The sequence below is a fragment of the Equus caballus genome, chromosome 4, assembly GCF_041296265.1.
Source record: "Equus caballus isolate H_3958 breed thoroughbred chromosome 4, TB-T2T, whole genome shotgun sequence".
Taxonomy (NCBI): Eukaryota; Metazoa; Chordata; class Mammalia; order Perissodactyla; family Equidae; genus Equus; species Equus caballus.
In genome coordinates, this window is record NC_091687.1 from 89500169 (window position 1) to 89517664 (window position 17496).

Sequence of the window (17496 nt, forward strand, 5' to 3'; positions counted from 1 at the left end):
TATTCATCAGGGAAATATGACTTAAGACCACATTTCAGGGTAGAGGTGACGTCAGCAACATGGCGGCATGAGCTCACCCAGGACTCTCTCCCCTCCAAATTACAACCAAAAAGAGCAACTGCTTTCCAACCAGAAAAAAAAAATCCTAATAACAGAAATCGTCAGAGACCCACAGCAGCCTAACGATGGAAGGTGGAGAGGCTGGAGCCGCCCTCGGAGGAGCTGGAACAGCATAGGAGAGCTCTTCGCTCTCTCCCTTAGAGACTGGGATCACTGCCATGGGTGCAGGAAGGAGCAGGGGAGGGTCCACGCATCCGGGGATCATCCTGGACTCCCACCGTCTGTGCAGCGAAACCCTCTAACAGGGGAAAGCTTTTGCGTGGGGGAACCCCAGCAAGCCAGGGCCCCGGGAGACTGGAGAGTGAGAGCTGATCCAATCCAGGTCCGCATGAGTGAAAGTGCCCCTCCTCCCTCAACCCACTGCGCGCCACCATCGCGGCTGAAGGCTGAGGGCTCAGAACACAAGGCTCTCGACCTCCATCTAGTGGTGACAGGTTGTAACTGCAACCAAATAATAGCATCATGCGCAAAAACCACTCCTCTACCATCCAGCAATTTATAAAAGCTCCAGTCCAAAAGGAAAACAATAAAAATAGAGAAGTAGGTCCTGAGGGCTTGGAAATGGGTAAACTAAGTGAAGATGAGTTCAAAATAGCTATCATCAAAATATTCAATGAGGTAAAGGGAAATATAGAGAAACAAGTCAACGAGTTCTGGAGTTACTTCACAAAAGAGATTGAAATTATAAAGAAGAATCAATTAGAAATACTAGAGGTGAAAAACACAATGGATCAGATAAAACAGAATACGGATTCCCTGAATGCCTGTGTAGACACCATAGAGGAGCAAATTAGCATAATCAAAGATAGACAGGCTGAATGGCTCCAGACAGATGAAGAAAGAGAACTAAGAATTTAAAAAACTGAAGAAAATCTCAGAGAAATAGCTGACTCAATGAGAAAATGCAACTTAAGAATCATCAGAATTCCAGAGGGCGTGGAAAAGGAAAATGGAGCAGAAAGTGTGCTCAACAAAATAATAGAAGAGAACTTCCCAAATCTAGGGATTGAGAGAGAAATGTGTGTGGAGGAAGCTTTCAGATCTCCTAGATTTGTTAATGTAAAAAGACCTACTGCAAGGCATATGGTAGCAAAAATGGCAAAAACGAATGACAAAGAGAGAATACTCAGGGCAGCAAAGCAAAAGAAAATAACCTACAAAGGAACCCCCATGAGACTTTCAGCGGATTTCTCTACAGAAGCCTTACAAACTAGGAGAGATTGGAGTGACATATTCAAAACTTTAAAGGATAAAAATCTTCAGCCAAGAATACTCTATCGAGCAAAAATATCCTTCAGATATGAGGGAGAAATTCAATCTTTTCCAGACAAACAAAAGCTAAGGGACTTTGTAGTCACAAGACCTCCACTACAAGAAATCCTCAAGAAGGCTCTCATACCTGAAAAAAGAAAAAAAGGGAGTAAGGGGTCACAAAACACAGAGTAGGGAGACAGAATTGGAATAGGATAGCAAATATTCAACTATAGCATTAGGATAAAGGGAAGGAAATCACCAAAGCAAAGACAATCTTATCACTCTAACCACAAACTCACAACATAAGTTGGAATAAGAGATGAAAATAATAATTTAGGAGGCAGGAGGAAAGGGACTGAAACAGTCTAGGCTAAGGAAATAAGAGACCACCAGAAAATGGACTATGTTATACACAAGATTCTGAGTACAAACTTCAGGGTAGCCACTAAACTAAAAAACAGAACAGAGACAAAAAATATAAATAAGGAAAAGTCTAAGAAACCCAGCATAAGAAATTGCAGAAGTCAATGGGTAGGCTAAAACACAGGACGAGAAACAAAGGAATCACAGGAAAACCAGAAAACGAGCAAGAGAATGACAGCATTAAGCCCTCATGCATCAATAATCACCCTCAATGTAAATGGACTGAACTCTCCAATAAAAAAACACAGAGTGGCAAAATGGATTAAAGAACAAGATCCAACAATTTCTTGCCTCCAGCACACACACCTCAGCTCCAAAGACAAACACAGGCTCAGAGTGAAGGGGTGGAAGACAATACTCCAAGCTAATAGCAAACAAAAGAAAGCAGGTGTTGCAATACTTATATCAGACAAAACAGACTTCAAGATAAAGCAAGTAAAGAGAAACATAGAGGGCCAAGATATAATGATCACAGGGACACTTCATCAAGAAGAAATAACACTTATAAATATCTATGCATCCAACACAGGAGCACCAAAGTTCATAAAGCAACTATTAACAAACCTAAAAGAAGATATTAAAAGTAACACAATAATAGTAAGGGACCTCAACACCCCACTCACATCAATGGACAGATTATCCAGAGAGAAAATCAACAAAGAAACACTGGAGCTAAATGAAAAGCTAAAACAGTTGGACTTAATAGACATATATAGAACACTCCATCCAAAAACAGCAGAATACACATTCTTCTCAAGCACGCATGGAACATTCTCAAGGATAGACCATATGTTGGGAAACAAGGCAAGCCTCTACAAATTTTAAAAAATTGAAATAATAACAAGCATCTTCTCCAATCATAATGCTATAAAGCTAGAAATTAATTACAAGAAAAAAGCTGAGAAAGGCACAAGGATGTGGAGACTAAACAACTGAACAAGCAATGGATCATTGAAGAAATTAAAGAAGAAATCAAAAAATACCTGGAGACAAATGAAAATGATAACATACCATACCAACTCATATGGAATGCAGCAAAAGCTGTATCAAGAGGAAAATTCATCGCAATTCAGGCACATCTTAACAAACAAGAAAAATCCCAAATCAGCAATCTTAAACCACACCTAACTGAATTAGAGAAAGAACAACAAACAAAGCCCAAAGTCAGCATAAGGAGAGAAATAATAAAAATCAGAGCAGAAATAAATGCTACTGAAACAAAAAAGGCAGTAGAAAGGATCAATGAAACAAAGAGCTGGTTCTTTGAGAAGATAAATAAAATTGACAAACCCCAGCCAGACTTACAAAATAAAAGAGAAAGCTCAAATAAACAAAATCAGAAATGAAAGAGGAGAAATAACAACAGACTCCACAGAAATACAACGGATTATAAGAGAATACTACGAAAAACTATATGACAGGAAAATGGATAACCTAGAGGAAATGGATAAATTATTGGACTTCTACAATATCCCAAAGCTCACTCAAGAAGAAGCAGACAATTTGAACAGACCAATCACAAGGAAAGAGATTGAAACATCAATCAAAAGCATCCCAAAGAATAAAACCCCAGGACCAGATGGTTTCTTGGGGAATTCTACCAAACTTTCAGAGAGGATTTAATACCTATCCTTTTCAAGCTATTCCAAAAAATTAGGGAGGATGGAACACTTCCTAACACATTCTACGAGGCCAACATCACACTGATACCAAAGCCTGACGAGGACAGCATGAAAAAGGAGAACTACAGGCCAATATCGCTGATGAACATAGATGCAAAAATTCTAAACAAAATTTTGGCAACCCGAATACAGCAATTCATCAAAAGGATCATATATCACGATCAAGTGGGATTCATACCAGGGACACAGGGATGGTTCAACATCTGCAAATCAATCAATGTGATACACCACATCAACAAACTGAGGAATAAAAACCATATAATCATCTCAATAGATGCAGAGAAAGCATTCAACAAGATCCAACAGCCATTTATGATAAAATCTCTGAACAAAATGGGCACGGAAGGGAACTACCTCAACATAATAAAGGCCATATATGACAAACCCACAGCCAACATTATTACTCAATGGGCAAAAACTGAGCGCCATCCCCCTGAAAACAGGAACGAAACAAGGATGCCCTCTATGACCACTCTTATTTAACATAGTACTGGAGGTTTTGGCCAGAGCAATTAGGCAAGAAAACGGAATCCAAATAGGGAGCGAAGAAGTGAAACTCTCGCTGTTTGCAGATGACATAATCTTATATATAGAAAACCCCAAAGAATCCACTCGAAAACTTTTAGAAGTAATCAACAACTACAGCAAAGTTGCAGGGTATAAAATCAATTTACATAAATCAGTAGCATTTTTATACTCTAATAACGAACTAACAGAAAAAGAACTCAAGAACACAATACCATTCACAATCGCAACAAAAAGAATACAATACCTCGGGGTGAATTTAACTAAGGAAGTGAAAGACCTATACAATGAAAATTATAAGGCTTTTCTGAAAGAAATGGATGACGACATAAAGAGATGAAAAGACATTCCATGTACATGGATTGGAAGAATAAACATAGTTAAAATGTCCATTCTACCTAAAGCAATCTATAGATTCAACACCATCCCAATCAGAATCTCAGTGACATTCTTTACAGAAATAGATCAAAGAATCCTAAAATTCATATGAGGCAACAAAAGACCCCAAATTGCTAAAGCAATCCTGAGAAAGAGGAACAGAGCTGGAGGCATCACAATCCCTGACTTCAAAACATACTACAAAGCTACAGTAACCAAAACAGCATGGTACTGGTACAAAAACAGGTGCACAGATCAATGGAACAGAATTGTAAGCCCAGAAATAAAACCACCCATCTATGGACAGCTAATCTTTGACAAAGGAGCTGAGGGCATACAATGGAGAAAAGAAAGTCTTTTCAACAAACGGTGCTGGGAAAACTGGAAAGCTACATGTAAAAGAATGAAAATTGACCATTCTTTTTCACCATTCACCAAAATAAACTCAAAATGGATCAAAGACCTAAAGCTGAGACCTGAAACCACAAGGCTTCTAGAAGAAAATGTCGGCAGTACACTCTTTAACATCAGTATTAAAAGGATCTTTTCAGACACCATGTATTCTCAGAGAAGGGAAACAATAGAAAGAATAAACAAATGGGACTTCATCAGACTAAAGAGCTTCTTCAAGGCAAGGGAAAACAGGGTTGAAACAAAAAAACAACCCACTAACTGGGAAAAAATATTTGCAAGTAATACATCCAACAAAGGCTTAATATCCATGACATATAAAGAACTCAACAACAAAAAATTAAACAACCCAATCAAAAAATTGGCAGGAGACATGAACAGACACTTCTACAAAGAAGATATACGGATGGCCAATAGGCACATGAAAAGATGCTCATCATCGCTGATCATCAGGGAAAGGCAAATCAAAACTACACTAAGATATCACCTTACGCCCATTAGAATGACAAAAATAACTAAAACAAATAGTAACAAATGTTGGAGAGGTTGTGGAGAAAAAGGAACCCTCATATACCGCTGGTGGGAATGCAAACTGGTGAAGCCACTATGGAAAACAGTATGGAGATTCCTCAAAAATTAAAAATAGAACTACCATACGATGCAGCTATCCCACTACTGGGTAGCTATCCAAAGAGCTTGAAGTCAGCAATTCCAAAAGTCCCATGCACCCCAACATTCACTGCAGCATTATTTACAACAGCCAAGACGTGAAAGCAACCAAAGTGCCCATCAACAGATGATTGGATAAAAAAGATGCGGTATATATATATACAAGGGAATACTACGTAGCTATAAAAAAGAACAAAACTGTCCCATTTGCAACAACATGGATGGACCTTGAGGGAATTATATTAAGTGAAATAAGCCAGACAGAGAAGGACAATCTCTGTATGACTCCACTCATATGAGGAATTTAAACATGTGGACAAAGAGAACAGATTAGTGGCTACCAGGGGAAAGACAGGGTGGGGGGTGGGCACAAAGGGTGAAAGGTTGCACCTACAACACAAGTGACAGACAATAATGTACAAGTGAAATTTCACAAGATTGTAACCTATCGTTAACTCAATAAAATTTTTTTTTTAAAAAAGACCACATTTCAGATACCACCTCCCACCCACCAAAATGGCTAAAATTAAAGAGTGACAACACAAAGTGTTGGCAAAGATGTGCTTGTAACCACTAAAACATACGGCCTAAATAAATACACAAAGATGCTGAATAAAATAGGAACAAAAAATTTAAATAGATAGCCAAGGGCAAAATGAAGGGAAGTTCATAAATGGAAAAATAAACAACTCATAGCCACAGAAGAATAAACCCAGGATCTTACTGGCATAGGATAAAGTATCTAAAGTCTAGTAAGAGCAAGATTCTAAATGGTATATTGTTCAAGCACAGGGAAAATTATTCTAGCTAATAACTCAGAAACATAGCAAGGAATGAAGAAGACAGTGTGGTATTGGTGAAAGAACAGACAAATATATCAATGCAACAGAAGACACAACCCAGAAATAGACCACATAAATAAAGTCAACTGATCTTTGACAAAGCAGCAAAGGCATACAATGTGGCGAAGACAGTCTCTTCAATAAATGGTGCTGGGACAAATGGACATCCACATGCAAAAAAATGAACCTAGACAGACCTTACACCCTTCACAAAAATTAACTCAAAGTGGATCACAGACCTAAATGTAAAATACAAAACTGTAAAACTCCTTGAAGACAATACAGAAGATAACCTAGATGACCTTAGGCATGTGATGACTTTTCAGATACAACACCAAAGGCACGATCATAAAAGAAATAATGGGTAAGCTAGCCTTTATTAAAATTAAAAACTTCTGCTCTGCAAAAGACAATGTCAAGAGGCTGAGAAGACAAGCCATAGACAGGCAGAAAATATTTGCAGAACACATATCTGAGAAAGGACTTTACTCAAAATATACAAAAGACTCTTAAAAGTCAAAAATAAGAAAAACAACTTGATTAAAAAATGGGCCAAATATCTTAACAGACACCTCACTTCAGAAGATAAACAGATGGCAAACAAGTATATGAAAAGATGCTCCACATCATAATGTCATCAGGGAAAGGCAAATTAAAACAATGAGATACCACTACACTCCTAATAGAATGGCCAAAATCTGGAAGTGACAACACCAAATGTTGATGGGGATGTGGAACAACAGAGACTCTCACTCGCTGTTGGTGGGAATGAAAACAGTACAGCCCCTTTGGTAGGTGGTTTGGCAGTTTCTTACAAAACTAAACATACTCTTACTATTTGATCCAGCAATCATGCTCCTGGGATCAGTGTTCCACTTTTGAGGGTTGCTTTTAAGCTTTTTTAAGCTTTAGTCTAAGGCTAATATATTCCCACTACTGAATGATACCTTTCTGAGAACTATACCAGACGACAAGGCCTTTCCACTCTCACTGGTGGGAATATGAACTATTCTCAGCCCTGTGTTCTGGTGATTCTTTCTTTGGCCTTGGGTAGTTCCCTTTTACGCATGCACAGATCAGTTCTTATCCCAAGATTCAAGGGGAGCCCCTCAGCAGATCACTGGAACTATCTCCTTCCTTTCTTCCCTCTCTCCTTCTCCCCTCACCTCTTTCCTCACTTGTACTCTGCCCTACAAATTAGGGCTCTCTTGGCTTCCCCAAACCCCATCTGTGCTCTCAACTCAGAGGGAAAGCTATGCTCTTTTTCCGCATGCCCCCCCTGACATAAGGCCTGTAATCTGCCTCTGGTCAACGAGCTGGTGCAATCCTAGGGCTCATCTTGTTTTTTTTTTTTCTTCAGATCACAGTCCTGGAAGGCCTGTTAATCTAATCTCTAAAAACTACCATGTAATATATTTTGTTTGATTTTCTAGGTATCTATGGTAGCAGGGTAAATCTAGCCCCTTTATTCCATCAAGGCTGGAAACAACAGAAATGTGTTATTAATATCAAAACATATGGTGAATTATCTAGTTATTCTCCTATTATTAATTTCCGACATTAATCCATTGTATTTAGAGAACCCAGTCCATAAGATTTGAAATTTGTTGAGTCTTCCTTTATGGCCCAGTATATAGTCAATTTTGTAAATGTTCTTTGCGTTCATTTACATTTAATGTAGATAATGATACATTTGGGTCTATATCTACATATTATATGATTTATATTTGTCTTGCTTTTTTTTTTTGCAGGGAAAAATTCATCCTGAGCTAACATCTGCTGTCAATCTTCCTCTTTGTCTTTTCCTTCCCAAAGCCCCAGTACATAGTTGTATTTCCTAGTTGTAAGTCATTCTAATTCTTCTATGTGAGCCACAACCACAGCATGGCTACTGACAGATGAGTGGTGTGGTTCTGCGACCAGGAAGAGAACCCAGGCTGCTGAAGCGGAGTGCGCCGAACTTTAACCACTAGGCCATCAGGGGTGGCTCTCCTGCTTTTTGATCTATGCTTCCTTCTTTTCTTTTTTTTTTTTTCCTTCTTCTGGCTTTTTTTTTTTTTTTTTTTTGGAAGATTAGCCCTGAGCTAACATCTGCTGCCAATCTTCCTCTTTTTGCTGAGGAAGACTGGCCCTAAGCTAACATCCACGCCCACCTTCCTCCACTTTATATGTGGGACGCCTACCACAGCATGGCTTGCCAAGCGGTGCCATGTCCACACCCAGGATCCCACCCAGTGAACCCCAGGCTGCCGAAGAAGAATATATGAACTTAACCGCTGTACCACTAGGCCGGCCCTTGCCTTGATTTTTCAGCATTCTGGTTTTTTTGCACAATGTTTGGAAGAGAAAAACAATTAATAGAGAAAAATCACCAGAATAAACATCTGGTTCTATGAAGAGATCAATAAAGTTTACAAATCTCTAGACAAACCTCCCAGGAACGAAAGAGAGAAGATACAAATTACCAATATCAGAATGAAAGAAGAGACATCACTACAGATCCTACAAACAATAAAAGAATAGGGGACTATTATGAATAGTTTTATGCCAATAGAGTTCAACTATTTAGATGAAATGGACAAATTCCTTGAAAGACATAAACTACCAGAGCCCACTCAAGAAGACAAATAATCTGAATAGCACCATATCTATTTCTTTTTAATGGAGTTAATTATTAAAAATTTTCCCACAAAGAAAATGACTTCAATAGTGAACCCCATCAAATGTTTTAGGAAAAATTAATAATGATTGTACAAAAAACTCTTCCAGAAAGCAGAATGGGAAGAAACACTTCCCAATTCATTTTATGAGGCTAGTATTATTCAAATACAAAACCCAGACAAAAACATCATGAGAAAAAACTACAGATCAATATATTTCAAGACCACAGACTCAAAATTCCTTAACCAATTTTAACAAACAGAAACCAAAGATTTTATATGTTCCAAGAAAATAAATAAACGCACCTCACCATACTAATATACTAAAAAGATAAAATATGATAATCTAATGGATATCTTTAAAAAACATTTGACAAAATTCACTGCTCCTTCATGAAAAAAATCTCTCCACAAACTGGGAATAGAAAAGAACTCCCTCAATCTGATAAAGGTCACCTATGAAAAACTTAGAGCTAACATCCTACTTAATGGTGAAAGACTAAACATCTTCCCCTTAAGATCAGGAACAAAGCAAGGATGTCCCCTGCCATCACTTCTATTCACACTGTATAATAGTGCAAGATAAGAAGATAAGATAAACAAATAAAAGGCATACAGATTAAAAAGGAAAAAGTAAATCCTAAGGAATCTCCCAAAATACTCCTAGAACTAATAAATGAATTTAACAAGATCACAGGAAACAGAGGCTGGCCAGTGGCAGAGAAGCTAAGTTCCACTTTGGCAGCCCAGGGTTCACTGGTTCAGATCCCAGGTGTGGACCTACACACTGTTTACCAAGCCATGCTGTGGCAGGCGTCCACATATAAAGTAGAGGAAGATGGGCACAGATGTTAGCTCTGGGTCAATCTTCCTCAGCAAAAAGATTGGTGGCAGATGTTAGCTCAGGGCTAATCTTCCGCAAAAAAGAAAAAAAAAGATCACAGGAAACAAGTCAATACACAAAAATCAATTTAATTTCTATAGACTACCTACAAACAATACAGATTCAATACAGTGAGTCCCCTCTATCTGCAATTTCACTTTCCACAGTTTCAACTCCCTGCAGTCAAACCATGGTGTGGGAGCAGAGGATCCTCCTTCTGACTTACTGTCAGAAGGTCAGCAGTAGCCTAATGCTACATCAGAACGCCTGCATCATTCACCTCAATTCATCTCATCATGTAGGCATTTTATTATCTCACATCAGCACAAGAAGAAGGGTCACTAAGTACAGTACAATTTTGAGAAAGACCACATTCACATAACTTTTATTACAGTATATTGTTATAACTATTCTATTATTAGTTATTGTTGTTAATCTCTTATTGTGCCTAATTTATAAACTAAACTTTATCAAAGGTATAGATGTATAGGAAAAAACATAGTACATATAAGATTTGGTTCTCCACAGTTTCAGGCATCCACCGGGGGGTCTTAGAACATATCCCCTGCAGAAAACGGGGTCTACTGTGGTATAAAAAATTATTAACAAATTTCACAAAATATGTATAAGACTTGCATGCTGAAAGCTATAATACTGCTGACAGAAATTGGAGACCTGAATAAAGGGAGATATATACCATGTATGTGGATCAGAAAACTCAATAATGTTATGTCAATTTCCTCAAATTGATCACTAGATTCAATGCAATCCCCATTAAAGTTCCAGCATGCATTTTTTTAGTAGAAATGGACAAGCTGATTCTAAAATTCATATGGAAATACAAAGAACCTAGAAGAGCCAAAAAAATTTTGAAAAAGAAAAAAAATAGGAAAATATGCTCTATCTGATTTAAAACTTACTCTAAAGCTACAGTAATCAAGACAATATGATACTAGCATAAGAACAGACATATAGATCAATGAAACAAAACAGAATGTTCCAATGTGTCAATGTAACTCAATCACCGTTTCCTCCACCTCCTCTTCCTTCCATATTGATATGCAACTATTCCAGGACCATTTGCTGAGAAAAGAAAGTAGAAGCAAAAGGAAGAGATAATGGAGGGAGGAAGAGCAAGGAGATGAAAAGAAATCTAACCCTTAGTTTATATCATATACAAAATTTAATTCAAAACGGATCTTAAAATAATAATAATTGTAAGATATAAAAACTACAAAATGCCTAGAAAAATTACATAGAAGAAAATCTCTGTGACCTTGAGTTAGGCAAAGATTTCTACAATACACATCAAAAGAACAATCCACAACAAAAAAATTGATAAACTGAACTTGATCAAAATTAAAAACTTCTGCTCTTTGAAAGACTAGGAAAGTGAAAAAACACGCCACAGACTGGGAGAAAATATCTGGGAAACATATCTGATAAAGGACTTGTATCCAGAATATATAATAACCTCCCAAAATTCAATAATAAGAAAATACAGGGGCTGGCCCAGTGGCGCAGTGATTAAGTTCACGTGCTCTCCTTTGGCAGCCTGGGGTTCACAGGCTCAGATCCCAGGTGTGGACCTAGCACAGCTCATCAAGCCAAGCTGTGGCGGCATACCACATAGAATAGAAGAAGAATGGCACAGATGTTAGCTCAGTGACGATCTTCCTCAAGCAAAAAGAGGAAGATTGGCAACAGATGTTAGCTCAGGGCCAATCTTCCTCTTCCAAAAAAGAAAGAAAATATACAACCAAATTATTAAAAACAGGTAAAAGATATGACCAGATGCTTTACCATGGAAGATACATGGAAGGCAAAAAAAGCACATGAAAAGATGTTTGAGATCACTGGTCACCAGGAAAATGCAAATTAAAACTACAAAGAGATACCACTACACACCTATTAGAAAGGCTAAAATTAAAGACAATACCAAGTGCTGACCAGAACGCAGAACAACTAGAACTCTCCTACAGTGGTGGTGGGAATGGTACAGTCACTTTGGAAAATGGGTTGGCAGTTTCTTACAAAATTAAACATACATACACCTACTGTAAGACCCAGCAATCCCACTCCAGATATTTACCCAAGAGAAATAAAAACTTACGTTCAAAAACTTTACCATGAATATTTATAGCAACTTTATTCATAACCACCAAAAACTGGTAACAACCCAAATATCCTTCAACTGGTGAACAGATAAACAAACTGAGGTACATCCACACAATGGAATATTACCATGAAAATAAAAGGGAGTAAACTACTGATACCAACAACAGCATGGACAAATCTCAAATGCACCATGCTAAGTGACTGAAAAGAAGACTCCTAAGGCTTTACCCAGTATGTCATTCTTAGGACTTCCTGGAAGGCAAAAGTATAAGGAAAGAAAAGAGATTAGTGGTTGCTGGGGGCTGAGGACAGGAGGAATAGACCTTACAATGAGGCATGAGGGAACTTGTTGGAGCGATCAAATCTCCTCAGTCTTGATTGCAGAGGGGTGATAATACTACTGTATGCATTTGTCAAAACTCATACAACTATACCCTAAAAAGGGTGAATTTTGTTGTCTGTAAATTATACTTAAAAAGAAGAAGCAGGGGCCGCCCCGTGGCTGAATGGTTAAGTTCGCGCGGTCTGCTTTGGCGGCCCGGGGTTTCGCCAGTTCGGATCCTGGGCATGGACATGGCACCGCTCATCAGGCCATGCAGAGGCAGTGTCCCACACAGCACAACCTGAGGCACTCACGACTAGAATACACAACTATGTACTGGGGGGCTTTGGGGAGAAGAAGAAGAAAAACAAATAAGTAAGACTGGCAACCCATGTTAGCTCAGGTGCCAATCTTTAGGGGAAAAAAAAGAAGAAGATGACAGCGGTAAGTGAAGAAAAGGCAAGCCACAGACTGGGAGGAAATATTTACAAAACATCTATCTGATAAAGGTCTTGTAACCCGAAAATATAAAGAACACTTACAACTCAATAAGAAGACAATCAGATTAAAAAACAAAAAAACAAGTAAAAGATTCGAACAGACACTTCAGCAAAGAAAATACATAGATGGCAAATAAGCATATGTTTCCTTAATACAGTCATCGTTAAGGAAATGCAAACTCAACAATGCCACCTCCAGATATGAACAAAGAAAATGAAAACATAGGTCCACACAGACTTGCACTTGAGTATTTTTAGCAGCTTTCTTCACAATAACCATAAACTGTAAATAACTCAAATATCCACTAAGTTGTGAATCAATGAATAAATTAAACTACCTCCAATAAAAATGAACAAACTACTGATACACACAACACTTGGATCAATCTCAAAAGCTATAAGATAAGTGAAAGAAATAAGACATAAAAGTCATAAAAGACTATATGCTGTATGATTAAATCTAAATGGAATTCTAGGAAATGCAAAACTATGTGTCAGAATGTAGATCAGGGGCTGGCCAGGTGGCGCAGCAGTTAAGTTGGCACGTTCCACTTCGGCGGCCCAGGGTTTGCCGGTTCAGATCCTGGGTGCGGACATGGCACCGCTTGGCAAGCCATGCTGTGGCAGGTGTCCCACACATAAAGTAGAGGAAGACGGGCACGGATGTGAGCTCAGGGCCAGTCTTCCTCAGCAAAAAGAGGAGGATTGGCAGCAGATGTTAGCTCAGGGCTAATCTTCCTCAAAAAAAAAAAAAAGAAAGTAGATCAGTGGTTGCCAGGTGCTAGAGGTTGAGGGAGGAGACGGACAACAAAGGAACATGGGGACACATTCTGGGCTGATGAAAAGTTTCTATATCACGACTGTGGGGATGGTTCCATGACACCATATGTTGGTCAAAACTCACTGAATTGTACACTTAAAAGTGGTGAATTTTATTTGATATAAATTATATTCAATAAAGCTGATTTTTTAAAAAGATTAAAATTAAAAAATTTTAAACCTACAAACCCGTAGGAGGAATATAAATAAGCAAAGAATATGAACAATTCACAGAGGAGGAAAGTAAAATGGTCACTAAACATACGAAAAGTTTCAGTTTCAGCAGTGATAATGAAAATGCAAATTAAAACCACAAAGAAATGCCATTTTACAAATAATTAGTTCTGATGATAAGAAATTATTATCAGGAGCCAGGTGAGGATTTGGAGTAGCATCTGTGTAAATTAGTACAACCTTTTAAGATCAATTTAACAAGATCGAATAACTAGCATTACCTAGAAATTCCACTCGTAGGTACTTACCCCAGAAAAATTCTCACTATGTGCACAAGAAGACATGTACATAAACATTACGTGTAACACCAAAAAAGTGAGAGCAACTCATTTATCTGCCCATGGGAGAATGGATAAATAAATAGGAAGACCGTATATTCACACACTGCAATTCCATTCAGTAATGAAACTGTATAAAGTAGTATATGTAGTAAGTGGGTAGACCTCAAAAATATATTAATTTTTAAAACCGCAAAATAATACGAAAATGACATCATTTACAACATTATATTTTAAAACACACAAAAACACGAAGTATAGATTATGCATACAAACACATGTAACAAACACGGATAGGAGGACACCAATCTCAAGACAGTAATTACCCTCTAGTAAAGGAAGGCTGGGATGGGAAGGAGCTCCACATGCTGCTGGTAAAGGCCCCACCTCTCCTTCCCCTCCAAAAATCACACTCTCAACTCCATGTTCTGCCTAAGGGACCACTGAAATGAATCACATCATGCTGTGCACGGTTACCCACCTCAGTCACTACAAAAAAACTCAAACAGCCTGGTCAGCACTCGTCACGTGGACACACACCGCCATGCAGCCAGGTGCAGCACCTAATCTGACTCCATCTGCCATCCTTCCCCAAATCCCAAACCCCTCCATCATGTTCTCTGGCTCTTTCATCAGCAAAACCCCTTATAGCCTTTTCTCTCCTCTGAATGTTCCCATCTTTTCTCTAACTAAAACCTGGCTCTCCCCTGAGGATTCCCCTGCAGCCCTCTCAGACGGTGGCTGTTTTCTCTCCTACCTTCATCTACCAGACCTATAAGTGGTGAAGCTGTCCAAGTTGATCCTCATTGTCTTTTCAAAATCACTACACTGGCTTCTTTCACTGTATCTCCTTCCTCCCTAAAAAACTCTGGCTTTAACACTTCTGCCGCTAGACTGCATCACCTGCCACTGTTCCTAGTTGCATATATAGACCCCAGGTTACTTCCCTTATTTTTTTTAAATATTAGTCCCTGTTCTCACTTGCCTCCTAACCAAACAGAGATTCCATAGTGAATATTTCAATCGCTCAACTTCCTTGCTTCTCCCTCTGTTTACTAACCTGGCAAAACCCCAACCCCGATTAAACCCAATCTCTTTAACTGTTCCATGCCTTAACCTGAAGGCTGTAGATGGAGAAAAACATTCACCATGCTACCTGGTAATACTTTAAATTCATGACCACTAACTTCAAGGGAAAGTTCATCCTGTCCAACAATCCCACATTTGCCCAATCCATTTCCTAGAAAACTATTTCATGCCTTCTTTTCTTAATACAATCTCTGTGCTAGAGGCTTCCAGTTTGTCCTTACTCTTTCTTCCCTGCTCTGCATCCTCTTCTTTGCCCCATGTCCAGCTCTTCTTCCCCACTGCCAGCCCTCTGAGCAACAGCAACCTCAAGCCCACTACCAGACGCTTGGGCTACAAATTCAGAGTCACAAAGAGGCAACAGCCTTCCATACTTTTATAATAGTTCCTCTCTGTGGCCCTACTCCAGCAGCTTGAAATGCCTAGTTTTCTAGTCCAATTTCACTAACAATTAATTCTATAATAATCATAGTAGTTCTGCTTCCTTGATTAAACCCTGAATTTTTGGTACAGGGAGTAGTTAAAGGGAAACAGGACCTTAAGGATAGGAATCTGAAATTGCTTCTCTGATTTGATAAAAGGCATTAATGACCCTGTTTCCACTGGTAAAGGGGACACTAGTAGTCTATGGCATGCAGTGGTAAAACACTTAAGTTATCACCTGTAGACAAGTATAATCAAGAACCTATAGAAGACAAGTCTTTGCGTAACCCAGTAGTTGCTGCCATAGAACATTTTTGTAAAAATTAGTTGTATAATGGGTTAGTTGCTTCTAAGTACACTGGAGAACTTGGTAAAAGAAAATGATGAGCTCAGTTTTAAATTCATAGTTCAAGATCTGGATAAGGGACTAGAAACTTTCTCTAATGCCTTAATAGAAAGCCCTATGTCATGTGAACACAGGGCTGAGATTTCTGAAAAGCACATCCTACAGGAGGTTGAATTACGATGCAAATGCAATTCACACCCTTGTGAGATATCTTATGTTAAAGTTAGGACCTTAATTGGGACGGAGTGGGGCCCTAAAAATTGGGATGGGGACATATGGGCAGACTCTGATGAAGCTGAGTACCCTGAACTCCTAAATTCCTCCAAGCCTCCTTCGCAAGTTGAGGCCGATCTTCACCCACTGTCTGAGGAAATTAGTCTCCCTTTGCCCAAAGAATGTGTAACGGCTTATCCTGAGATGGTTGCCTTACAAGGGACTGCTCATGTTCGTGAGGACCTACTCTCAAAACCTCTCACTCTCTAGACATAAAACCAGACTCAAACCCCAGAAGGTCCTAGGGCCCGGGCACAAAATGTGGCCTGTGATGATACGCGATACATACCAAAAGTACTGCTAGATTTGCGCAAATTTGTCAACAAAAAGCTAGGAGAGAGATATATATATATATCCTGGAATCCCCTTCACTGTATGGTTCTGAACTAGAGCTGAGCAAAAGAGAAATATGTGCCACATTTAGAAGACAGAAGTAAAGCACAGCCGTTGCGTTCTGAAAGTCAAGGTGGTCTAAGGCAATGAGAGAGAGATACAGAGGTGCTGACAGTTTCAGTCTGTTCTCACTCTTCTCTTTTCCTACTCCATGTCCTCTTGGCCACTCAGTTCTTCTCAATTGCCAGGCCAGCTGACCAACAGCAACACCGGGTCTCCCAGAAACTTGACTAAGAACTTGAAGGTGTGGCAGCTATGTCCACTGACTTCTACACTACTCCATCTTTGCAGTGTCATGCCAGAAGCTGGGTATTGAAAGCTTTTACGACTGCATGGTAGATCTGTGGGTGAAGAGCTTTATACCATACACGTTCATTCTTTCAAATGTTCTTTAATGAACATTTATAAGTTCTATGAATACAAACACCTTTTAAGTAATTTTAAACATTTCAAACAACCTTCCCTAATTTGGAACACTCTAAGTTCCCCAAGGAAAACAAATAAAAGGAGGTTTTTCAGCCCAGAAGAATAAAAAAACAAGACTTACATCATTAGATTGAAACAATCGAGTCATTGCAAAGAAGGCTTCCGTGGCTTCCGTAGTTCCAAAGTGCTCACCCTAAGTAAAATGCAAAACAACCCCTTAAACTTCACAAAAAGTATATTAAGGATTTTCTCTTTATTTATGCAAAAATCTTTCAGAGCTCAGGAAAAAACCACTTTGTAAATATTCTGCCTTTTGCTATTTTTCTGGCTTTCAATTTATAAACGTGCATAACCATTTATCCGCTTCTTATTTAAAACAATTCAGTATCACACACCATGCTATAAAAGTTCTGGAATAGTGGTCTCTAACT

General features: G+C 38.7%; 1 protein-coding gene across 1 annotated transcript in view; it reads right to left on the reverse strand.

Moving 5' to 3' along the window:
* The window catches only part of COPG2 (COPI coat complex subunit gamma 2), a 302894-nt gene that overhangs the window by 280905 nt on the left and 4493 nt on the right, over positions 1-17496 (reverse strand). The window contains exon 4 of the mRNA XM_023639688.2: positions 17187-17258. Within this exon, the coding sequence (XP_023495456.2) occupies positions 17187-17258 (72 nt within the window). The remainder of the gene's footprint in view (positions 1-17186; positions 17259-17496) is intronic.